Here is a 27,693-nt window from a genome sequence, read left to right on the forward strand (position 1 = left end):
TTATTGTGATGAATGTACAAGTAGTGGATCAAAGCGTCTGTGTTCGATTAAGAGCTTATTCCATTTTGTAACTAACGAAGTAATAACGCACACTGCCGTACAAGTTAAAGACATTAGAAAATTGAGAAATGGCACATTGTTGGTAGAAAAGAGTAGTGAAAAGGAAACTGAGAAACTGTTTAAATTAGACTTCACTGGTCCACTTCACGTCATTGTACAACTGCACTGTCTGTTGAAAGTTAGCTGTGAACTGATTATCGTAGGTGCCAAGTAAGCATAATTACTTGATGAGAGTTGGATACTCACCCTCAATGACAGCAGTCTTACTCATTTCTCTACTGGATCGGGTACTTCTCGTGCATTGACCTTTTCCTTACGGTTTTCTTCACATGATCTCTGTGACGGTAATCATTTTACAGTAATCACTGATGTCATGTCTATTACTAAATCGTGCCAGTTTCGGCGCTTTAACTTGAAACGTGCTGATTGGTCAACCTTTCGCAAACTCAGTGAGTTTTATCCTCCAAAAAAATTGCCGTATACATTATGCTGTATACTTATTTGAATATACTGTCACGGATGCTGCCTTAGTTTTATACCAGAATACGGAGGCGATGGTCCACGAGAGCGAGTTCCATGGTAGTCCGCGAAAATCGTGAAGCTATCCTGGCTCGTTGGTGCGCTCTTGCCACATGTAATCGGCATTCAAGTACTAAGAATTTCAACTAAAGGTGGGAATTCTCTTGGTTGTGCTTTCGTCATAGACGAGGTTAGCTCGGAATTAGTCTACACGGTCTGCGTTCAATATTCACTACTGAATTAAGCAATATGTAGGCCTGTTTCGAATGAACTCCAACCGAAGTTAATACATTATTTTATGGGTGGTTTAATGTTGCCATCCTCATGAGTATCTTTTAACTTTCGAAAAAAAAAAAAAGTTTATTGACTGATAGATTGAATGAAATTTTCTCATATAGCTTGAATCGATACCCGTTGTAAACGAGTGAACTGCTAACTACTCTCTAGGTTGTCATAGTTACTACTACTACGTGTTTACTGTATTGCGCAACTCGATAATGATAAGAATGATGATGTAATCTTTCCACATTATCATGGACAACCAGTTACCCGAAGGGGTCAGTCTTCTGTACTAGGTTAGGCTACACCCGTTCAGAGAACAAACCTTTCGTGTACATGCTACTTCAGTGCAATATGGAATGGAAGACTCAAATACAAGCCTGGATTCGAACTCGGGGTAAAACCTTGACTTAACCTTGGTCGTTGACTCCCACGGCTCGTATGCATACTTCCGACTTTTGACTGCGATTTGAGAACCCAATCAATTTCCAGGCATGAATACGAAACTTCAACTTTCCAGATTAAGCAAACGCTCCTCCTCCCCCCCCCCCCCCCCCCCAAAAAAAATCTAAAATAAAAATAATCATTCAATAAAACTATTATTTTCTATCAATTACATTTTGAAGCCAAATGTTGTCTAACATGAAGAAGATTCCACATACTGTTTTCCAAGCACAATTTCATTCTCATACAACGCAAATATAATGTTTACATTTGAAATAACACTTGTACTAGCTTTCGCTTCCTAATGAAAATATATTAAAACATCAGCAAATCTCTACCTAGTATTATGAATACAGTTCTGCTTATGAAATGAAAAGTTTCTTCCACTGAATTGTTTATTATAAACTCCAAATAATAATAATATACACAGTAAAGTTCATTATTCAACTTGCAAAACAGGTTTATCCAGATAGTTTCATGTACGTCAAATAAGATAGGATTTAATTTTGAATGACCCCTTTTCGAAATAATTCTGAACTTGTTTACATAGTGTCTTGCCAATAATATAGAGGGAATTCGAAGTTTGTAAATGGAAATTCGCAATTCCATTTTCCTTATTTATGGGTAAAATTCAGTTACTAATAAGTGGAGATAATAGAAAGCAATCCGTCCAAGAAGATATTTCCAAAAAATAGTATAAAATAATAAAAAATATAAGCAAAAAACAAAATTATGCTCGGTTTTGTGTATACTGGCAATAATGCTTTCGAGGGATTTTTGCAGTAGCAGAGCACGATTGCAGAGGGAATTTCACGATTGGTGGTATCCAGAAATTGAATCAAGGGACTAATATCATGATTTCAAAAATATCTACATAGAACATGCTTATATTTGTTTCAAGTTTCATGTCTTTATCGTTCTTGGTTCAAAAGATATACGCAACCGAACTTTGGGTTGCGCAACAGTACGGACACACTGTACATAGACGTTTAATGTAAATTTGAGATGGGACTTTTTCCGTTTCTTTGCCAGCTTTGTTTATTGTGTCTAGTGTAATTCAACCTTCGTCAGGTGCTTTCCTTGTTTCATCCTCCTTGTAGCAGATTAAACCTTTTGCAGCTCATATGGAAACAGAATGAAGTGACTTCAGATTGAATGTCCTTATTATAAATATAAAATGTAACGTAACAGGAACACGGATCATGTCCATGGGTTTACTCGGGGTTTCTTGCTCGTTCTCCCCCTTCAAACACACACACTTCCTTCATTCCACCTACTCATTTATTATTATTATTATTATTATTATTATTATTATTATTATTATTATTATTATTATTCCATTTCACTCCATTTGCGAAACGAGAAAATGTATTTCAAACTTTTTATGGGAGAACTAGCACTTTTTTTTTCTTTCTTTTTCAATTGGAAACAGTGAAAACAAGACCTCACCTTCTTTCAGTTTTTGCGGTAAGAGATGGAGGAAAACTCTCTTTTCCGCGCTGAACTTGAGAGAGTAATTTTGTAAGTGGCAAGAGTTCCACCTAGAAGTGTGAGTAGAAAGGATTTAATATATACGAAATAGTCGTTAATGTTTGTAAAATTTGTGTAATGTATGTATTTTTTCTTCAGGCTACCTGCTGTGACTCAGGACAGGATTATGGAGCGTCTGATGAAACTGACAACTCAGAACCCACTATCAATGCTTATCAAATATAGCATTATGGGATGGAATGGGACATGTGCTGATAATTGTTCTGGTCATGGAGAGTGTCACAATGGAACTTGTTTATGTGAAGTAAGTTGGAGTTTAAGAAAATGCTGATTTGTGTATAAAGAATTTCGAATCGCATAAATTTCAATTGTGGTAAGGTGCATATTTTGCACCATTACCTAAACTTTGAACTTTTTGTCCGGAATGGTGATTAAATGTCTTTTGATTCATTTTACATTGAAAATATTAGAAATGCTATCTGTTACTTCTGCATATAAGTTCTTAATTCTCTAAATGTATTTTATTCATTATTATAAATAATGTGCCATCAATAGCAGGTCAGATGGCGTGCTTTTAAAAAGAAAAACCTTGAGGTATAAATTCTCTCTTAACAGTTAAAAGCACTTAACCATTGATGTAGCATCAATATTTATTTTCACACAATGCTCTTAACAGTTTTTTTTTTTTTTTTCATAACTATCTACCTAAATATCATATTTTGTAAAATTCTTTTTCACTATTTCTTTCCTAATATACAGGGTGTAACATAAATGCATGGCCAAAAGTGACGAGGTGATTGCTGACACTCAAATAATTAAAAATGTTCCTATAAACATGGGTCTGATGCCGCTCCGTTTCCGAGATATAGGGTGTTCAAATATCGAGTCCCTCTAATAGTTCACTGTGGGAAAGTGAATGGAAGTGTTCAGTATTACAGGAATAACACAATCAAATGGAATTGTGCCAGTGAAAATACATTTACACTAACATAGATAATGAAACTAATCAACATTTGAGGTTAATAGGTTTTCAGTGTTGCCAACCTGGTACAAAGTGTTGTTTTCAAATAGCACTAGACGTCCACATGAAGTGCGCAACATTGTTACCCAATAACATTACTTTGTGGCTTTTAACATTTATTTACTTTGTAGCTTCATGCGTATGTTATTCTCATGTGCATTCATTTGTAACGACACAATAACACTTTCATCCAAGAGTTGTGATCTGTGAACCGTTGTTTCCTATTGTGCGTCGTTAATTGACTTCACACTTGAACTCCGTGTCTTTGGAAAACGAAGCAGAATCTGCCTCATGTTTAAGAACGTTTTGATAACAGCAATCATATGCTAACATGTGGACGTCTAATGCTATTTGAAAACGTAACACTTTGTACCAGGTTGGCATCACTGACAACCCAAATGTTGATTAGCTTCATTCTCTATGTTAGCGTAGATGTATTTCCAGTTGATTGTATTATTCCTGTAATACTGAACATTTCCATTCACTTTCCCATAGTGAGCCATTGAAGGGACTCGACATTTGAACAGCCTATATCTCGGAAACGAAGCGGCATCGGACCTATGTTTATAGGAACATTTTTACTTATTTGGATGTCCGCAATCGCCTCGTCACTTTTTTTCCATGCATTTATGTTACAACCTGTATAATGAACGACGTTGGTAAGAAGTAGCATCCTTGTTGAATGTTCCTTCCAGTTACTTCCCTTTCTTATTTTTCTATTTTAATTCTTGCTTATTGGAAGTTTCTTACGAGTCGTCGATCCTTTCATTCCACCTCCAATCTTCTTAAACTCTCCTATCAAACTTCCTCAGTCGCCAGGTCAAAAGCTTTCTCTGAATTAATAAACACTATCCTCTTTTCCTTCCTCTATAAACTATTCACTGATTACGTGAAGTAATCTAGTAGTACCTCTTGTACCCTTCCTCTTTCTAAATCCAGACTATCCGTTCCTCTTTTGTTCTGTTGTTAAAGTCTTCTGTTCAACATTCGAAGGAGGATGCACCTGTTGCATGCGACATGAAACTTGCATTCGATTTCTAACAGTATTGCGATGTTTAAAACAAAATGTTTTACGTGTTATTATATAAAACAGTGTTTACACACGTTTCTAATATTTCGTTGTAAACATATTTGTTGTTTTAAATAATTTTAACAATCAAAACAGTTCTAAAATATGTTCTAAACAGTTTTATTTTTTATTTACTTGCATTTTCAGTAAAAAAAAGACATGCACCAGAGGAAGGATAACTTTTCCAGTGCAGGACGCGCTATATTCCTGTTATGGAAAGTTCGTGCTGACTTTGACTGAAAGATTACATCTCAGCGTCGCATTACCGTTTTTTTTTTCTTTCTTTTCTTTTCTTCAGTGTATCTATTGGTCACGAAAGTCCCGAAATTAAAAAAAAAAAAACGGTCATGAAAGTCCAAAAATTTAGCTTTTGGGTCACGATTTTTTTTATCTGTACAAATATAAGTACATACTGGAAAATTTTATTATATAAAACGTCAAAATTCACCACCAAAAAAATTTTTATGGTTGGCTTTAGGCGCTACCAAATCGCAAGCAAAGCATGCCTCTATCGCATACATGAAAGTTCGGCCTAATTGGCACCCAAATTCGCTCTTGAGAATGTTAACGAAATTTTATGGTTTGGTAAATAAAAGGTCACGAAAAGGCACGGAATTTCATTTTGGAATTGTAGTAGACAGTCTGTACTAGCATCATTTCCTTTAAACTTGCTGTGAAAACTGGCGATGCCAAATGTTATTATTTTGTTGCTGTGTTTCATCCGTATAAACAAGGCAAAGAAACATAAATATTATAAAAAGGAAGTATTACTGATACTCGTAGTTGACAGACACACGTCGAAACCGTTCCACTATTTAGTTCTTCAGTAGTATTCATTTCATAGTATTTTATTCATTTTTGTGATAGTAAAGAAGTACTTTGTTTCTCTTGTATGTATGATGAAATATTCTTCGCACAAGAAAATATATTTTTAGTGCTGGTCAATAGAACGTATGGGGAAGTTGTATACAAATAAACGAATTAAAAAAATGTAATTCCAGACTTTCATAACTACTGTTTGAAATTGTCTTTAAAATTTTAATATTCATGTATGTTTGTTTGTTCATTATTTTTCGGGCTTTCTGAAGAAAAGGACGAGTAATAGAGAGGCTTAAATACAAGAATTCGATACAGATGTGCAGCGTTCATCTTAGCCGTTGCACAGTATACTTTTTTAGTCATAAACATTGCTTCAGTTTGTTCATCTACATATTTGAGTGTTAAAATGTTAGTTCATTATTTGTAGTCATTAGTATATGTATATTGAAATTCGTTAACGAATATGTGAGGATTTTTTTAACGTAAATTGAATTACTAGGTGAACTGTATGATATATGTATTTTTTTTTTTAATTTATTTTAGATTCAATTCGATGGCGAAGAATGTCATAATCCAAATTTGAGCTACTATATCGCATTTGCATCGGCGTTCTTCTTGTTGGCATTAGTATGCCTGATCCAGTTGGTTATGTGCATAACGGCCGAATTTCAGCGTATGAAGGCTCCATCTCTTCTAAGAGCATGTCGCATCACTACCCAGAAATTGTTGTATTTTGTAGTATTTCTTGCGGCAATGATTCGAGGAGCTTATTTTACCTCACCGGTAAGCAGTACTATATGTTATTTATTAATGTCTATATGTATGTAGATATTGCTGTTTATAGAGTTCAAGCTTACGATCGAATCGAATTAATTCTAATCCTACTTCATACTGAAAATTTTAAAAATCATAATAATAATGTGTGTTCATTTAACCTACTGAAAACTAGAAATATTGAATTTGATATAAGATTAGTATATTTGTATTAGTATAGATAAGATTAGTATATAGCCTTCAATTAGAGAAGATGTAGCATTGTTTCTAAAACACTAAATTATCAGTCATTTTGTATTTTTATTTATTTATTTTTTTAAAATCAGCTATTCGTGTGTATAGCTGAATATTTTGATGTGTTTATATTGTTGATAATCCGATATAGTGGTAATGATACGGAAGAAAGATCAATGTTGATAATGATATGGAACGTTTGTTCTCGAACATCTCTTGGGAAACCCTTACTTTTGAAAGCATAGTTATTTACTTTGCAATGGCGATTTCTCTGTGTTACTGCGTTTACCGCTGGTAAACGAAGAGTCAAAACGTAATATATTATGGGAACTTTCTTAAAGTACAATTTAAAAATATTCCCTTTGCTTTTTCAATAGTCTACCTTTCGGTTCAAGTCTGCAAACACCAGTAAACACTTGTGCTGGGGTCTTTCGTTCAGTATTTCACTAAAAAGAAAGCAATTTTAAAAACAAATAATAATTGGCATGTGCTGCAATGTAAATGATAATAAAATAAACGGAAAAAATTCAAGAAATTGCTCATGTCTTATTTCATATATAGACATATACAGGGTGGGTTAGTTGTTTTGAATCTCCCATGTAACTTTTAAATCAGGTTATTTTCATATTTCAAATCTGCATAACACCGATGCTGGTATCTAAACAAAGTTGTGTCAAACTGTCGTTTAGTTAAAAAAAAAACTTCCCCGACATACATGCTTTAAATAGCAGACCGATTCATAACACACGTTTTCATGCCAGAATCTCCTAATTTGACTAGAAGTATTCCAGCATCTATCATAGGATTCCAACCTGCATGCGACATATTTGATATCTTTGGTCCGTGAAATGTTTTGTATGATTTCTGACTGTGGAGGTTCAGTCGATTATTCATCTGTGGTTAAACACTCAGAAAATATTTCTATAAACACAATACACAAAAACTAAGAGTTACACTTGAAATAATATCTCGAGCGACTCTGTTCTTATGTTAAAATATACTGTAGGTAAGACATGTATTTTAACTGCGTTATGTTCTGGTTCGTATATAAAACTATGTAGAAGAAAAGTATGATTATTTAATGATTTTCCTTAAACGAACAAACAAATTAACTTGTTTAATAAATTGATAAGAGCATCGTAAGAGCTTTCTGTGTAGAATTTTACACATACAGCTTTCGGAAATAAACTGTAACTACAAAGAGATTTTGATATCGGGTAATTTACTTTCATTATGGCTTTCATTTCAGACTGCTTTTCGTGAAGGTTGGTCAACTAGTTTGATGAGTGCATATTACCCATTACTGCTTTCCGGCTCTTCTTTGATTGTATGTTTTTGGGCTGAGGTGAGTTTTTTTTTTTTTTTTTTTTTTTTTCAATATTACTTAAATATATTTTAATTTTAGTTTCGCTATATTGTTTAAATTATGATGTGTTTTTATAATTTAGCTTAGATACAAAAATTCATTGTCTTGAATTTGATCAAAAATGAGCTTAACGGCGTTTTATTGAGTATCTATTCTATATATATAAAAGAGAACGCACAAAATCCTTTGTCCGCTCATCACGCTAATACGGCTGAACCAATTTCTTTCATTTTTGGGGGGTTATTAGGATTTGGACCCTAGATGGTTTTTATCATATCACTTTAATTTTTAATTACCAGTGTCTTGAGATAATTGACCATTCAAGTGTCCATAACGTACAAATCCTTTGTTATTAGTTCATCATAGGTAAAAATAAACGTATTTATATGCAACCCGCATGACCGTGTCACTCGGCGGGTTAACATAAATGACAGGCGATATACAGCGGAAAATAGCTTGAATCTTCTGTTTAAAATTTTTTAATTGATTTGCTTATTTTTACAGACACTTTTACAATATGCCAGCACCGGGATGACCGCAGCGAAGCGGGGCGGGTTAACATAAATGACAGGCGATATAATGTTAAGATTTACTGCAATCTTCTATGGTTTTTATCATATCACTTGAAAGCGAAAAAGTAAAAATTATCTAAGTAACAAAGTTTATTGCGTTCCGGGGTGACCGCAGCGAAGCGGGGTGAACGCTGCTAGTATAGAATATATAAATATTCGTTTCAGCTTTGGGGCTGTGGAGTTACTGGTATTAAGATGTCAGGTATAACTTTCTTAACGATTTTGGCCTTGCTAAACCCTTCCATTTATCTCAAGTATCATTTCATTGTGTGTAAAGAAATTAATAAATTAAGATTTTTCATTTTTTGTATAATACGCACTTGTATAAAATAAGAAAATTACAGTAACGTACCGTAGCGTACTTGAGTTTTATTATTCTGTAGGACGGTAATATCAATGTCTTGCAAATCCTCTGACGTCTTCGTCTCGGCCAACAATATCTTGAAGCTTGTAGCTCAGTTGTTTTTTTAATTTTAACATATTTGGTCTTAATTCCCTTACCTTTGGCCTTAATTCCCTTACCTTTGGCCTTAATTCCCTTACCTTTGGCCTTAATTCCCTTACCTTTGGCCTTAATTCCCTTACCTTTGGCCTTAATTCCCTTACCTTTGGCCTTAATTCCCTTAAATTTGGTCTTAATTCCCTTACCTTTGGCCTTAATTCCCTTACCTTTGGCCTTAATTCCCTTACCTTTGGCCTTAATTCCCTTAAACTTGCCTTCTCTTAAAACCAAAAAAGTTCCTGAACAAACCAATCACTGAAAATAACACTCACAGAATGTTATTGGGAAAAAATACACGGCTAAGGTATTAACTTACAATTTGTTTCTTCAAAACTAAGTCACCATAATGAATCTTTGGTTGTTTGGATATAATGAATCCATAATGAAGACTGTTCTTAATGGTCAATGTAACTTTTTATTCAAATTAAAATTAGTCAGTTATATTCAATATAGCTGCACTAAATAAGTGTTTATTTGTATGAGAAAATGGAAGAGGAGAAATAATTTAAATTTATAATATTTTATAGATAATCTTTGGAACATTATGCTGCAGTCACTATTAATAATTAAAAGACTAAGAAAATAGTATTTAAAACGTATTTTTTGTGATTTTTATAATAAAACATATAAAATAAATCCAACGCAACAAACTCGAATACTTGTATTGTAAAATAACTTTTATTTGATTTTTTGATTGTTGCGACGTCAGTGATTCTTCATATAATTCCAACTCAATTTTTCCAACCTATATTTCTTGCTCTTTCACTCTTTATCGTTGTTTGCCGCGTATTGCGGTCAAAATTGTACGAAAATACATATATATATATATATATTTTTTTTAACAAAATTGGGACTATTATATAAATTCCAGTACAAATTATTCAAAGGGCGTTCAGTAAATTTTACACAGATGATGGGTATAATATTTTTATTACTTACAATGTAATGATGAAATTTTAGGTGAAGATACTTTGATTCTTTGGATTCAAAATGGTAATTATTGTTGTTTCTTGTTATTCACTGGTAAATTACAATGGACACCCAAGTAGACATCAGACCCGACAACGGTCGGTAACGTAATTTCTGTTCAAAACCGATGATGAATCAGCCACATCAATTCATGGGAATTTGCTTTCGGTTATGAGGATCATACATTGGACCGCGCCAGTATCCAACGTTGGTGCAGCGGTTTAAAAACCCTATACTTTCCAGTTCAGGCTAGAAAATTATGGCCTTTTTCTGGGATCAGTGCGCTGTCATTTTCATAGACTTCTTGGAACACTGCTCCACAATTAACATAGAGCATCATTATTTGTAACTGGATAAGGTACGACGTGCTCTGCAAACCAAGAGACACGCCGGAGGTAAGGTCAGCAAACTTCATCATGACAATGCCAAACATCACACAGCCATGATGGTACAGCAGAAAATGATGAAAACGGGATATGAAGTATTCATTAACCTGTTATAGTCCTTCAGATTTCTTCGTGTTTGGTCGTCTGAAGGCCCACCTTTGAGGAAAAACATACGACAGTAACAAGGTCCTCATTTCATGTGTGAACCAATGGTGCAAAAGTCAGTCACCTGAATTTTACCAAAGTGCATTGAAGACATGGAAAGAACATTGGACGAGATGCATCGTAGCAGATGGACACTACATTGAGTGACGTGGCCTTGTAGTTAAAAGATCAAAGTATGTTCACCTGAAATTTCATCATCATTGCAATTAATAATAATAATATAACGATCTGTACAAAACTTATTGAACGCCCCTTGTACTTTAAACTTCAAGTATGTTTAGAACTTTTTTTTATGCATTTGAATTCTTCGTAAAACATATGCTTATAAATAAAAGTTTGTGACTTTTATTCTGAATTGAATGTGGTAAATACAATTAGTAAGTGTGTGTGAGAGAGAGACATATAGGGAAAGTTAAGAACGTAGGTAAGAAAGATTATGAAATCGAATATAATCCCTATTATATTTTTATTTTTACTCACAGGTTTTCCATCTTCGAGATATCCGTTGTGAGAGACCTCAGTTCTTATCGAAATCCTTCTTAGGATTTCTGACGTTTAATATTATTACGTATTCCTTACTTCTAGCAGAGTTCATAACAACGCAGGTAGCCAATACTACTTTGGAGGAAAAGGTAAGATAAAAGAATACCTAAAGTCTACTCTCTGGTTAATAAACATAGTTTTTAGTTACTTTAAAAAAAATAGACGAAGATATTGGGAGTTAAAAGAGAAAGCTGAAGAACGCGAAACATAGAAGAATCATTTCAAGGCCTGAACCTAAAGAAAAAGAACTCATTAGTTCTAGGACCTGCCAACAGTCAGAATAATTAATACTATTACTATTACTAGTGAAAAAAAAAAAAAATACACACACTTATATTCCAGGCGCTCATCAAAACTCTTTCCACGTCTTGTTCGTTAATTATTCTTTCCTTTCTTCTTTTGCTCACCCTTCCCTGATGAAGCGTGTACAAAAGTGTTTACTACAGTGATTGTGTTTTCGTGTTTGTAATTCATTTTTCATTTCAACTTTTGAATTCCTTTGTTGCAGTTATTTCCAACCTGTCCTGAAATCGTTTCAACACCCTTATTACGAGAGCTCGACCTTTGGAAAATCTTGTACTTGCACCAGCACTAAACAAATGTCAGAAACCCTCATCCCCACTATCTATACTCTTCTGTGTCTAAAGGGGTGAAAAGACACTTACTTGCATTCCATCATTCCATCTTAACAATATCAGACATTCTTTTTTTTATTTTTTCATTTATTTATTTATTTTTACATTTTTTCTGCTACTACTTTTCAGTCTGCTTTAGTTTCATAGTTTATTATTATCATTATGTATTGTCAGTTTCTTTATAATTTAGTTTTTGTATTATTGTTCCTTTTTCCTGAGTTATATTATTTGAGTACTCAATTGTGAAATTAAACAAAAAGTGTGTAAGGATTTATTTACTGTATCTTAAATCATTTTGAATTGAAAAAAAAAATATACAATATTCTTTAAGAAAGTGACTCAAAAGGCTTGCAAGAAATACGAAAGGAAATAAAGAATATAAATCGTTCTTTATAATATCAACAATTACAAAATTCAAATTATGAATGAGATTAAATAAATAACTGAGATGTTTTGATGTGTGTGTGTATATATAAACCTATGGAACGTCAATTACCGAGATCAATTAATTATAAGTAACATTTATAAATCTGAAAATTAAAGGGATAAAATTGTATTGTTTGAAGTTCTTGGGTGTTCATTTTTGGAAATTTGCCGTTACTTTTCTTTGTATGAATATTACGAGAATAAGTCCGTATTGAAAAATGTGTATTGTTTTAACCATATGAACTTTATGATAAAACAAGCCTTACATTGTCATTATCTGTATCCCAGAGAAGTGATTTCGAGAACCGCCCGTCTCATCCTCGTTTACTTAATATACGAAGAACAATGAAATCATGTAAATGGCATACATAATTAATTATATATAAAACACGAAACATGATTAAGAGAACAAGTTGTCAACTAACAATTGTTACTCTGTACCGAAAATATAAAATCTTCATAAAGATAAATGAAACATGAATTAAATCATCATTATCCACACATCATTTCATAGAATATATCACACATAGAGTTTACAACTGTATACTCATAAGCAAGTTGCTCTACTATCACGCTCCTGGGCAAGGGGATAGTGAGCATGAAGAGTAAGTTCAAATTTGATATGCATTAGAATTCTGATTGAAACCTTGATAATACAGCCTCAGTCAATCCCGGCTTGGGTTTTTTCGTTATAAGATTCAATGAGTCCTTTTTTCAATATTTGATGTAGTTTTTTTGGATGATTTTGACTTTCTTGATGGTACAATTGGATGTCCCTAGATTCTTGAATAGACCTGAAACTGCGTAGGCTCTTGATCTTTAGAGTCTCGTATTTGCTCCTTTATTCTGGTGTCGACTTTTCTCTCGGTTATAAGTGTTTCAGCCATTACACTGATAGCTTCATAAATTCCGTTACGTATACATTTCTTCATGAAATATCTTTAATAGTCAGTAAAAGATTAATTTGGGATTTATAATTTGCCAGTAAACCATATTTCTTGGCAATTTTGTTCAAATTAAGTGATAATTTTAGCCAAAAAGGAATGAAAATCCACTTCCCTGCTTACTGAAAACCCTTTTAGTGGACATTCTAAGGATATTCAAAGTTTGTGTTATAATTTTTAAATAAAAATATTCTAAGAATATCCACTTAGATTACTTGATTCATATATAAATTGTATGTGAATTTATTGCATTCTATTGAACATTATATGAAGCAAGTCCAGTTCAAAATCAAGTGTAAATTTAATTTTTAGATATATCGGATTCATTCCTGAAGCACTGTGCAATTGTTCAACAGTTTTATGAAGTGTAAATTTGGCTAGCTAGGGGTCCGCTCCCTGACCCCCGCTTTTCTTCTCCCTACGGCCTCGATCTCTTACGTATCAGTCTTTGCATCCGGAGTGAATTTCATGCATTTGCTCTTAATATTTCCTAAATTTGGCCAGTTGGGGGCTTTGTCCCCAAACCCCAGCGTTCTACATAATTCTACCGAATTTCAAGTTTCTTTTCCTATTTCGACTACCTAGAAGACAAGAGTTTGTATCCCAAAAAACGCGCTTTTAAATAGCATGGGAATTTCTTCATCTCCCCTTTAGACCCCTTAAAAACTACAAATATTTACTTTTAGCAATTTTCCTGTGGATTAGTTCTGGAAGGCTACAATCGTGCCAAATTTCATCATTCTAATGGTGACGGAAGTGCCTAAACATTGTGGGGTGTAGAAGATGTACCATATAAATAACATGGGAACAATTTTTGCAGTTCCCCTAAGATCATTCTAAAGTCGCAGATTTTTATTTTTAGTGATTTACTTAGGTAACGCTAACGAAAACGTACAAACATACCGAATTTCAAGTTTCTATTCCAATTCGAAGTACCTAAAATATGAGATTATAGGTCCAAAAAAAGGTCCATTTAAATAACGTGGATTTCTTCATCCCCCTTAGATCCTCTAAAAATTAAATATACAAACTTTTGGCAATTTTTCTGTGGGTTAGTCCCCACAAGCTACAATCATACCAAATTTCAACTTTCCCCGTCAACCGAAAGTACTCATTATTTTATGACAGTGAGTCAGTTCATAAAGTGTTGTTTACATGTCTGTTTTGTAGTGTATTCGCTCTCGCTTTCTAAAAGTGTTGCATTCGAAATGATTCGTAACTATACTGGCCTATAATAGAAGTATAGAAATGCCCATGTCTAAACCGTCTATCCTTTCGTGTATCTTTGAATCGAAAATACTGGGTATTGAGACATACCCCAACATTGTTATTATTTCGCAATTTAATTCTATACCTATATCTGTTTTAATCAAATTTAAGTATATTCTAATGCCAAATGCATCGAAATAACATTTAACAGATCAACAACATGTATAGAATTGATTGTCCGCGTACATTAATAGTATTGATACTGAACTGTAAGTTAGTTAGTTAAGAAAAATGTGGTTTTTTCATATGAAATATAGTTAAACAGTAAAGAGGCCTTCTCTGACTAGTTTGCGGAAGGGAATGATGATTCTTAAATTTTTCTTATTTCGATACACGTATAGTAAAATCTGTTTTGGAAATTTTAAAAGTGTTGTATATTTTCAAGAAATGCAATTCGAAATTAATGTTGATGTTTTGTTTTACTATGAAAAACGTTATTAATTGTCTATAATTTATTGCACTGATTTGTTTCAATAGGTTGCATTATTATTATTATTATTTTCAGAGCTTCTACACTCACGTTTTTAATGGATGTTACGCAGTCTTGATATTCATTGTAGTGGTATTTTTCCTTATATATGGAGTTGAAGTTTATTTCAAGGTAAAACTATAATTTCATTTTAGATAGTAAAATATTTTACTGTATGTTTTCACTTTTTACCTAAAAGTAATGGATATGAAAAACATTGGTTTTACTGAATGCTATATATTTGGATGTTTTACCTGCCTGGTTTGGTAGTTGATATTGCTGTGTATATTCAGTTTCGATGTAAATGGTTGTATTACGGACAAGAAAGTCTCAGGGATTAGAAAGGTAGGTCGAGTAAGTGAATGAACCCAATTATCCAATAATATGCTGGAAGTCATTCTTCGCGTTCCTTACAATACGTAGCATTTTAACGAAGTTCCTTCATTTTAATATAAAATTGGTCACAATGAGTCTATTATATTTTCGTTTAACAAGTTTATTAGAGAGAAGCGTGGCATGCAAATAAGCCCAGGTTATGTATGTACTGATATTCCTGGCAAATTAGATACATAATTTAAATGAATGGTTTGTCCCATAGTTTTTATTTTTATTTATTTATTTATCTTTTTAATTGACTGTTACTTCTGTTTGAAAATATAGACTATATATTAAAATAAGAACAGTTCCAGCATTAAACTAAATTGAATGAAATACTTCGAGGTAAGAAACAAATTTTATCTGTAGATCTGTCAATGACATTTAGATAATTTACTATTCAAACGTAGATTTAGTTTGCTGCGGCGTTTTTATATCCTTTCTAGTTGCTGCATCTTCCTATCCTTTCTAGTCTTTTGTACAAATTTTACGAATTGATGTACAATTTGCTATGTTTACTGACGACCTAATTATTATGCTAAGGCTTTACATGTGGTGCATGTTAATTGTTTGTCATAATTAATATTTTTAGTTTTATTCTTGTCTGCGTTATACACACTGAGAGTGCGAAAACAAACAGTTTTACCTCATCATACACTAAATGAAATATATATTTCACGAAGCTAGGACCGTGATCATAAAGATAAGATAGAGTTGTGTTGAAGATTTCAGAAGAGAAATGGTCAATGAAAATTTCAAACTGCATTATAAAAATTGTATTCTCATGATCGCTGCATAATGAAATTTGAGTGTATACATTGTGTCTATGCGCGTTAAAGTACTAATTTAAAAGAGCGAGTACGGTTACCTTGTGATGCGTCAAGGGTTATTCCTACTATATATTATGCAAACTTTACCGGTTACTTGTTGAACGGCTTCTTAATTCATTTATTCTTCTTTCTTGTTTTTCTTCTTTTCGATAAAATGAATAACTCCAGCATTAGAGTCGAAATTGAGTAGATAGTATGACTTACTTTTACTTTTCTGATAAACTGGAAAGCTGTACACAAAACTTCCATCTTGTTGAAACTAACAATGTTTCTATATGCATCACTAGCGGATCCAGAAGAATCATTTGGAGGGGGCGGTTCGCTTCCTGGAAGATGAGCATAGCCTCAAAGTGACCAGAATTTCAATTTGGAAAAATGGGACACATATGAATCCGGGGCTGGAGGGGGGGGTGTAAACTTGATTCCCAGATTATATTTTATGATCCAAATTTGTAAGTTTTTTTAAAAATGAAATTATATTCTTTCTCTAGATTTAAATTAAATACGCACTTCCGTTTCGGAGGCGTGGCGGTATCATGATTCACTTCACACTTAGTCACTGCGATTTATCAGATGCGCTGTATTGGATTGTACTTACACAAAAGAAAGTGCTATATTGACTATGGTATTTATCCTGTCATCTGTTATCTGCTACGAAGCCTGTCCCATTTCTCTTCTGTGTATATAAATATAGCTTCTCTTTGTTTCACTAAAGTGATCGCAAGAAAACATGAAGCTTGACATAAATCTAACAATTTCATTATCCAATAGAATGCGAGGGTATGTTCCGGTCGTCGATCCGTATCCATGACATTTTTTTTCAGTGCCTCTCTGAGAGGGACATCATCTTTGATCTCTGGCGCTATGCGAAGAACATCTCCTGAGGGCAAGATGTTGAATTTCCGTTACGTTTCGTTTTTCACCATGATTTCAGTTTGTCAACATTGTTGACATTTTCTTAAGTGCGCGTTAAGATTGCGGCTATATAAATCATACCAAAATCTTCTGATGTATCAAAGGTGAAGAAAACATTTCCATGATTGGTATAGAACCCAGGATTCACGAGGAGTTGGGGAGTCGCTGACTGATAAACTTTGACACCCATGGAATTGTTCATTTCTCAAGAAAAGCTCCCAACTGTACTCAATTGATATATTTAAAGATGAATGTGTAAGGAATTCAATTTGTGGTACATCCAGGAATTTTCCACTTAAACAGGAGAGAGCAAGAAGACAAATATAGGACATTATTACAAAAGTATAGACCTCTGTACATAGGGTATTTTGATTTGTTGCTTGAGTTTAACGTTCCATGGTTATGACATGACGGCTGAAGAAGACGTGCACTTACTAATTATAGTGGAATTCGAACCACCTTTTTCGTTAAAATGTACCCTTACCGGGAATCGAACCCGGGACCGAATGCTCCGCTTTTGCAGTGGTATAATTGAGTATGTAAAGAAAAACCCGCATTAGACCAGATTAGGAACAGGAGGTTGGAAATTGACTCTATTAGGTAATTTCTTAAAAGCAGCATTTAGAAACGTATAATTATAGTCATGCTTACAACAAGAATAAAAGTACGAGTAGTCTTCGCTTAGGCGGGATTTCGCTCCCAGACCTCCAATTTGTTCGGAACACGGCTTCACACAATATAGCAAATGCTTCCACGTAGTACTGTGACACAATATTTAGCGTTCTCCCTTCTGTTTCTTTCATATAGAATTGGATTGAGCTAAAACGCTGTCACGAAATTCAAACACCTAACAAATATTTTAGTGAACCCTCACCTCTGTTTTTGTCCTACGTTAACTGGCAAAAAATGCTCAAATCCATGTTTCATTATTTTAAATGAACAATCAAACAAGCAACTTTCATATATCTAGGCGTAAGTGATCCCGAGATATAGGAATCTTATAATAATAATAATAATAAGAAGAAGAAGAAGAAGAAGAAGAAAAGAATACAAAAACGCAGAAATATGTATTGAATTGTTTTAAGTGAGAAGTCCATATACCAAATTCCATGTTTCTAACCTTCAAAGATTCGCCCCCTTTTCTTTCCACCTCTTTTCCCAATTTTACTAAAGTATCAAAAAATGTTGAAACGCGTGTCAAATTACTTTAAATGAGAAATCCAAATCCAAATTTCAAGTCTCTAACCTTAAGGGATTTGGAGTGATGACCATTTTATTAAAATAATTTCCACCCCTTTCCCCCTTCATTTCTTTGAATTTCCAAAAAATCCTTCCTTAGTGGCATCCTAGATCACAAATCCTATCTACTATCCGAATTTCAAGTTTCTAGCTTAACCCAGATATGCCTAAAAAAGATATGCCAGATATGCTTAACCCAGATATGCCAGATATGCCTTTTAAAAGGACACTCTGCAATGCTGACTTTAAGGCGTCCTCGTGTATGCTCTATCAATCCAATGTGCTTTCTACTGGCCCTTTTTAAAGCACACCCCTTCCCGGTGAAACTGGAAGTGGGGCATCATCTTCTTTTGCCTTTTTCTCCGTCATAAGGCAATAATATGTGCTATATAGAAAAGATTAAAACAATTAATAGAATTTTTTTCAGGCATAGCTGGGTTAAGTGGTTTGGCCTGTGCGAAGATCAGGACCACAACAGCTTGTAGCTTGTATTATTTCCCAAGAAAAGATGAAATGCCATTAAAAGTCACATTGAATGTTTCCGTGTTGAACCTCAAAAGTCACAGTTCTTTGTTGATGTAGTATCTAGCGAGAGTTCCGGTACTTTTGATCTTTGATGCATGAGGTTCTGTGGTTTGATACCCAATGAGTGAACATCGAACGTACTACAGTGGTTCAGATCCAACTTTAAACTCTGGTTCTCGTTCTGTGAAGCATCACTTTTGACGAACAACATAAACACATATCAATCAACCAACCAACCTAAAAGTCCCATGTCAGATTTAGAGAGCTTTACAGTAAGGAGCGCTGAATATTCTATATTTCTCTTTATTCAAGGTAAAGGTAATTGAAGTTTCAGGTTTTGAATTCCATCCCCACATTTTTTTTTCTAGGACACAATTTTAAAATATAATTTTTAGTTCACAGAGTGAGCCGTCTTTCCTTCTTCCTACAGCTGTTCGTTCAACGTATGAATCATTCTCTCTCGTTTGCGGCTTATGGTAACCGTCCCAAGGAACTACGGACAGAAATATTCACAATTCAAATATGTCTGTATTAAGTACTATTAATTACCACACATTTTGATTAGAGTCTACTAGGCTTGTTACACAGATTGGATCGGCCGGGAAAAGACAATATTTGTATTTCCGAACGATACATGCTGGAAGTAGAAGACCTTTGGGGGGGGGGGGGGGGGCGGTCGCCCCCTCCGCCCCCCACGTGGATCCGCCAGTGATATGCATTAACATTAAACTAGGTGGATGTTTATGAAGTGTGCTGAATCAAATGCTGTGGAAATTCGACGAGGAAGGGGTGGCAATTACTATACTAAAATCTCGGAGGATTAGAGACAAAATTTGGTATTGAACATCTAATTTCAAGTAATTATATACGTATTACAGTGTTTATATATCATGTGTTCTAAAAATGGTGTCCACGGACTTCAGGGCATTATTGTATAAATCAAAATAAAGCAATATATGTATATATATATATTTGTATTCTTTTCGTGTCCTCATCTGGAGACGCGAATTGCATTGTATGACAGCGCCGCAGATAAAGAACCATTGAATAGATCTACCAATCTATCAAATAGTTACATCGATTCTTTTCAGATGTCTGTTAAAATAGATATAAATTGATAGTAGCATCACTTATTAATGTAGCAATCGATGTAACTGCTTGATGGATTCGTAGATTAATACTAATGGTTCCGTTAATCTGCGATGTTGCCACATAGTGAAATTTTGATATCCCATAGCTGCTCAAGGAGGCCCCGGAGGGTATACCATCATATAACACTTTCGCTTTATTTTGACCTGTAAAATAGTACTCGGTGGTCCGTGGGCGCCATTTTTAGAACGCCCAATATATATTACTTATAAGGAAAGAAACTGGGTGGGGAGGAAAAAGTGAGTTGGGATTATAATTATCATAGTAAGATGTCGATATCTCGAAATCCCGTAACGTTAGAAACATGAAATTGTGTATTTGGATAAATAATTTAATACGTGTTTCAGTGTTTTTTGATAATTGTAGGAGGAAATGAAAGACCTCGAATTAATGTGATCTTATGAATGCCATCATAGAAATACAACTATTGCTATCCGAAACTTTTAATAATAATAATAATATAAAGTTAAAAAACTATTGGCATTCCATTTTATACAAAAATAAGTACAATACTAGAACCTTCTAAAGGGTGTAAGGAACTCGCTATCTGGTTACATTGACGTTTCTTCATCAGTATATAAAGCGATCTGTGAATGTAATAATTCTATTTACACGACAGAAAGCAAAACTAAACCGAAGGGAAGGTCGAAAATGGACTTTTAAACATTTCAGGACAATGAATGGTGTACTCCCCGCTGCTCTATTGTAGTGCTCGCACATTCAATGCATGAAGTCCTGTTTCGATTCCTGGTGGGAAGGGTCTTGAAATTTGAAGGTTCGGATATTACGTTTAGCTCAAGGTCCACGTCTGGTATAGTCTTGGTGCTTAAAAGAAACGCTAAAACTCTAATCAATCAACTAACAACAAATGATATTCTTGCACAAGGATTCTGCAGTCTTTAAAAAATAACACGGAAAAGAAAAATTTCAAATCAAATTCATTTAAACAAGTGATCCCGATTTTTAAACCCTGAAGGAAATTGAGATCAAATATGGAACCATAGTTGGATAACTACAATTTACATAAGAAGAGCTAGGAACAATGGATTAGAACAATACCTAACTGCGAATTTCATAAAATAACTCATTTTCTACAATGCAGATTTAAAATCATCTTTGCCTGTTTCTCTCCTCACAACCTTCAAAACAGCCTCTTCCTTTCTTCATGATTAAGGTTGACTGTTTTCAATTGAAATATTAAAGAAATTACGTTCCACTTACATATAAAGGAGATAGTGAGATAAGACTTTTATGTTTTTATTTTTTTTATTTTTATTTTTTTTTATTTTATTTTATTTTTATTTTTTTTATTTTATTTTATTTTATTTATTTATTTTTTTTTTTGATTGTAAAGTACTAAAGAAAGACATTCAATAGCAACAAAATGTAACAACACGGAATACGAAAGTAGACACACAAGACGGTTTTGCGAGTAGTTTTTAGTTTCCTTTGTAAAGTAATAATAGTGAAATATTTATTGTGTTCCATTAAGTTAAATAGAATTGAGCTTTCTGAATATTAGTGGAGGTTTGTTTTCAAAATTTTAAGTTAATAAGCGTAATTAACTGGCGACTTCCCTTTGTTTAACATCATTTTACAACAATGATGTTCCTCTAGATGAGGATGTGCAGTTTAACGGAGTTCCTTCAGTTGAGCTCCCACCATTGATCAGACCTGCGAAAGGCAAGAATGCGAGGGAACTACGTCCTGACATGAACTTAGACTATATATACTAATTGAATTCATGAATATTAGTTGAGAATATAGTGAATGGTAGCAATCCTAGTAACGTATTAACATTTGGAATAACATTGAATGACAAGCCGACGTATTGTTTACTTAAGTAATGAGAAAATCTGATTTGCAATTGAAAGAAGTCGTTTACTTCGTTAATACTAATTATAGTAATAATAATAATAATAATAATAATAATAATAATAATAATAATAATAATAATAATAAAAACAGATACATATAGATTTAGATATTTAGGACAAAAATTGGATACAGGTCATTGACAAATTCACAGAAACGTTCGCCTGCAAATAATTGAAGAACTAAAAGAAATTGCTCTGATTTATTATTATTATTGTTTCTTTTCTTGTTCTGCGTTTCTTGTTGATTTGTTAAAACATTATTTCATTTTCCCAAGATTTCCTGAATTAATCTGCTACTGAAACTGCGAATAGCTCGATAGTTAAAAAGTAATAATATTAACGGCCATTAGGGTGTTTCCTTATATCATATTGTAATGATCATCTGCGTCTTATAATACAACAAAAAATAATTAAATAAAACATTTATGATAATTTATATAACATTAATTTTCAGATCTTAATAATTATCAAAGCAAGAAAGATGGATCAGTATAAAGTACATTTGCACTATCAGGTAATAATGGTTAATCAAACTCTATTGGCAAAAGAATTTTGCACATATCATTCCAGTTTTAATATTTGGAGATTAGTTTCAACTCCATACAGTAGCCATCGTGAGTGCAACAAATAGCTTCGTTGTTAACATCCTCATTAAACTCCATATGGATCAGTAGTCAATCTATACTGGACTCTTCATCAAGTGCTACAAGTATGTAACTAAAATAATGAGGAAAAAGTACCCTATCATAGCATCTTAATGCGAAATCTTGGGAGAAACAAACAAGAAATGTGTTTCTTCACCTGATCGCCAAAAATTGTTTGGTTTACCAAATTCCATCGTGAAAATTATTTTTTTTAAAAATAAAACAAATGGATTCGTTTCACGTCGTGAAGGTAGGGTGGACTTCCAAACCATCGAATTCAATATTGAAACCAGAAATAGTGATTGCAATACAGGGATAGATCAGAGATATGAGATATTCTTCGGACGCTGAATTATTTAAAGAAAAAAAGATTGCAATTTATTGCCATTTTTTCAATATAATCAATATAAATTTCTACCACTTGCGGCTGCATTAAGGAATAAAGTCGAAGATAGAACCTATTTTTACAGTACTGAATCCATATAAAAAGTCACGTTCCGCTCTTACTCTCTTTTGTCAATAAAAACATAAAGTATTCAAAGTAATGATTAAGTACAGATTTCCATCTTACTTTATTAATCACAAAACAGCTGGAAAACTATTCATATTGGCCTCAGTAGAATAGAAATTATAATACCTATTTCGTAGTTCTTTCGTTTGTGTGTTTCTGATTACAACATCCCACAGCATATAATTTGCATGTACTAATGTAGTTTGAAATGCGATTGATATTTAAACATAGTAGAATATGCGATATCTGTCTAGTAAAATAGGAAAAAAAATATTTGTGTGTGTTAATATGTTATTGTTATGCAATCTCATATATGTTGTGCATGTGCGCTGTGTATGAATTTTAAGTAAATGTTGCTATTTTAATACTAAATATGGTATTAGTTGGACCATTTAATTAATTGATTAGAAGAAACCTCTAAGGTAAATTAGAGTTTCGTCGTAACATCTTAAATTCTACGAATATGAATATAGAACTAAAGTTACTCAAGGTCACATTTTCCGCATTCAAATTTTCTTCAGGTACGAGGCGGTTTCTTATGTGATCATGACTCTACTGTGACATCTATAGCTGCCAACAATCGCACTCCAACTGATGAAAAGCGAACAGATACCGATCCTGCTGTTGCCAAACTTGTTGACCAAAAGGCATGTAGTTGCTATATTTTGTTTGTTTTGTTTGATGTAGAAATGAGCTGCTTCAGGTAACAATGGCGAAGTAGAATAAAATATATATGCTATGAGTTTTAACCATTGTATTGATAAATTGTGTGTACATTTTTTATACACTGTTTGTACTAGCACGACAGATTTAGTAATGGCTTTTGTATAAATTGCTTACTGGATTTCGATTAAAAGTTACGGCCTCCCGTTCAAGCAGTTTGAAACCCATAACATTGTAAAATGACAAATCCGAACATAGGTGTAGGTAATATTAAAAGATCATTTTGTATACGGTAGAGGACTTTTGAATATTTTGTAAAGGTGAAAAATATTACGTGTTACTTAATGTGTATGTGTTGTTGGTGAAAACGGGGTAGTGGCATTGTGCAGATGGTTATGAAAATAATGGAAACATCTAAGAAATTGCAGCTTATGTGATTAATAGGGTGTGGGACCATCGTTAGCGTGCAGAATATCTCTGATTTGTAGCCGAATAGAACCATGTAAGTCATAAGTTGTTTCCAGAGGAATATTGTCGCGTTGCTTATGCAGTGCAGTTACGGAACTGTCAACGAAGATAAAGGAGGATATTTGCTCCTGAGTCAGAGCTCCAAAACTAACCATCAGTGTTTAATGATGTTGAGGTGTGGGGATTGGGCGAACCAGGGGAGGTGTTGTAGTTCATCCCCATGTTAATGAAACCACACCAATTTCTTCCGTGGTGTGAATTGGAAAATTTACATCTTAGATGGCTGGAAACTGAGCCTTGGGATACACGTGGTGACTTAAAATGTAAAATGTCATCTGACATGATCACTGTCAGTAAATCGTTCTGTGACACATTCGTAATCACAGAACCCGTAGGAAACAGGATCTCACGGCCCACAGCATCACAGAGGAGCTGCCAAGATTTGCAGTAGGGAGGGCACCGTTCGGAACATAAAACTTGTTTGAGCGTCCGCTATATATAAACATGGCCTATTGGAAATAAGGTGATGAAAGTGAACTCATCGAATCCTACTATGTGTTTCTAATCGTTGCCGGTTCACTTTGCATGTTCTTGCCGTCGTTTTCTTTGCGCTGAAACATTGTAAACGATGATCAGCCAGTCTAGAAATCGCAACCTAATCGCAGATGTTTAGATCATGCAACTCGTATCGGATTGTGAAATACACAATAGGATGTTGTAGTGCTGACTGAATTCAGCAGTAGCTTTGGCGCATTCTGTCTGTGATCTGTGATGACAATCCTGTTCAGTGCTCGGCGATCCCTATCACTGAGTGTTCCACTTCCGTCCACCATTCCTCTTCACCGATGTTGTTTTACTAGTAGGCCGTCATCATCATCTATTAGTTCCCTTGCAACGCATCTAACACACTAGCCACCTTAGATATATTTGCTCCAGCTATTGCTCACCCACAATTTGGCTTCTTGCTCATCGTCTCTCTGCTTCAGCACAAGCTTTTTAGTTGTACTCCGCCTCAACAGGTCCGGTGATGTAAGTTAGCGCATTGCCATCTTAACAATCATCTAACAAGGCACTGCCCACGAATCCTCAGTGTTACTACTTGACACATTTTAGACATGTTCCCATTAGTTTGATAATTATCTGTATACATTCAGATCTGATCTATACAAAAGGCAATAAAAGCTTTTGACATACTTGAATTAAATTGATTTGGTGAATGGATAAAGACCTAAGAACTCTTAACTTCAAGGAAGATAGGTAATACTGAGACCAAAAGTAAGTTATGTAATCGCTATGTATGGAAAAGCAAAAAGAAGTTTTTCAAAAGCTTGACTGGATAACATTTTTTAAGAGATCAGAATCGAATTGATTGAATATCGAGGTTAGTCAGTTTCTCCAAATCACGATTAGGGTTGTACTCCGATTTTTATAAGGTTTATCACTAATACGATAATAACGTGTTTTCTCGAAGTGCCTAGACATTTTTTCTTCCGTTTTTTTAATGACTAATTGCTGAAAGAGGGTGGATGACTTTCATACATAGAAGGGCACAAACCGTAGATGCTAAATTCATTATCTGAAACCGCAGATCGGTACATTTTTGTTCTGTTTGTACTGAATGCATATCATTGATACGTTTAATTGTGTTAATAGCTTCGTAGCATACATAGAGTAATTAAAATAGAACTTCAAATAAGTTAAAGCCGATGTAATTATCTTTTAAGCTAAAGAACAGTGTAGTCTAATTAATCAATTTATTAAGAAGTTATTAACAAAAGTATTTTTTTAAACGTATTTATTTAATGTCTAGTAGTTTAAAGACGCAGTAAGCTAAGAAGAAAAGAATTCTGCTGCGGGACTTCTTTAGATTAACCACTTAAGTATGAGTGCGAATATTGCACATTCGAAACATCACTCTTCAGAATTAATATGCCAGTCAGTTAAAAAAATAATAATTCCTTATAGTATATATAACACTCAGTATTTGTACTGGTGTATGGAATAGCATAGGGTTAACTAATGTTTTTGATTTTAGGGATCTCACTTGCAACGACAGTTACATAAAAATGATAATCCCTCCTGACATGCAGTTTTTACTTTTTCTTCTTTCTTTAATTGCATGTTGTCAGTATACGTAAATAACTTATTCAGTCTCGTATTCATTAGTGATTAAAATGTATGAGTGGTTATGTTTCCGGGTACAGTAAATACAAGACTGGCTCAAAACCGTCTATTGTGTTTTAAGTTTTCCATCTGTTACTTACTGTCCAATTATATATCTGATTTCTCTTTATTCTAGAATGATTTCACAAATTAAAATTGATAGTAGGGGATTGGAAATACGGAAATTTGTAAAATTATGTTAGAGAATTCCACACACTAAAATAGAAAAATTTCGCGCTGGTAATGCATAGGATATTACTAAAAAAAAAAAAGTCGAGATATTTGTAAATAATAATAACCATAGACTATTAATTTGTTGTTAAAACTGTATAGATTTTGCACTAAAAATAAAAGATAATAATTATGTAGTACTTCTTTCTATAGTTCATGATATGACTATTTTCATTTATTATCTGATTAGCTAGAAGTATAAAGTAACAACATTTTTACTAGGAGCATAACTAAATAAATGAATTAATGAACATTGATCATATTTAAAATAAAAATAACATGACATTGTTCTTTATGTACTTCATTTGCCGTAACTTCTTTTCGGTGTTTATTCATAATGAGAATTGGACCATTCAGTATATTTATTGCAGATTTAAGATAGATTTTAGTTTCACATGTCATCATCTCAATTAGTTAAAAAGATTAGAAGTGCAAATGAATATGTATTGAATATTTGAAAGAGAGAAATTTCTTTGATTTAATTTTTCTTAGTATGAATTTATTCAGCGTACCTATATAGTTGGTGAAGAGAAGAAGAACATTTTCCGTTTTTGCCATCCATTGTACGTACTATGTCAGCATGTACAGAATCTTCAGTAAAAATCTAAAAATGTTCAGTGATTTTTCAAATAGTTACATGAGGACTATATAGTTTTTGTTTGCTTCGAAGTCTTAAAATCAAAGAAGAAATTTGACATTCTGTTTCTTTTAGCTGCGAGGAGGATTTGCAGATGGACCTCCAAAGCGAGTTGACACATCACAGCTACATCAATCAAGACTTGGATTACTTTCTCAAGCTTTCATGCTGATCATTATTGTTGGATTTCTCTTCAGCGAGACATTAAGTGAATTTTGGAAAAAGAAGTAAGTTACTTAAAAATAACGATAGTAAGTTCTTTTCAGAAGTGTTATAATATATTAATTAAGAATGGTAAATGAAAGCTACGGCAAGAAAGAAGTTAAAGTTGATTGGAGATAGTATCTGGAATGTTCAGTAGAGAAGTTTCTGAAATACTTGTATTCTTATATATTTTTCAGATTAATTTATACAGTAAATGTGGGTGACCCTTCTGAGTTCGTATATTTTCATATAACGCGAAGCAAAGCTCAATAAGTATTTTGTTTGTCGGCCGTAAACCTGTTACTA

General features: G+C 33.5%; 1 protein-coding gene across 3 annotated transcripts in view; it reads left to right on the forward strand.

The window, feature by feature from the left end:
- The window catches only part of LOC145675219 (uncharacterized), a 72,253-nt gene that overhangs the window by 12,788 nt on the left and 31,772 nt on the right, over positions 1-27,693 (forward strand). For 2 of the 3 annotated variants that reach the window (XM_081745599.1, XM_081745601.1), the window contains exons 2-8: positions 2,932-3,097; positions 6,246-6,485; positions 7,960-8,055; positions 11,153-11,302; positions 14,993-15,088; positions 23,543-23,668; positions 27,259-27,410. In XM_081745599.1, the coding sequence (XP_081601725.1) occupies positions 2,960-3,097; positions 6,246-6,485; positions 7,960-8,055; positions 11,153-11,302; positions 14,993-15,088; positions 23,543-23,668; positions 27,259-27,410 (998 nt within the window). In that variant the 5' untranslated portion in view covers positions 2,932-2,959. The remainder of the gene's footprint in view (positions 1-2,931; positions 3,098-6,245; positions 6,486-7,959; positions 8,056-11,152; positions 11,303-14,992; positions 15,089-23,542; positions 23,669-27,258; positions 27,411-27,693) is intronic. The other variant, XM_081745605.1, reaches the window with a different exon arrangement.

The sequence above is a fragment of the Thermobia domestica genome, chromosome 2, assembly GCF_964235325.1.
Source record: "Thermobia domestica chromosome 2, izTheDome1.hap1.1, whole genome shotgun sequence".
NCBI lineage: Eukaryota > Metazoa > Arthropoda > Insecta > Zygentoma > Lepismatidae > Thermobia > Thermobia domestica.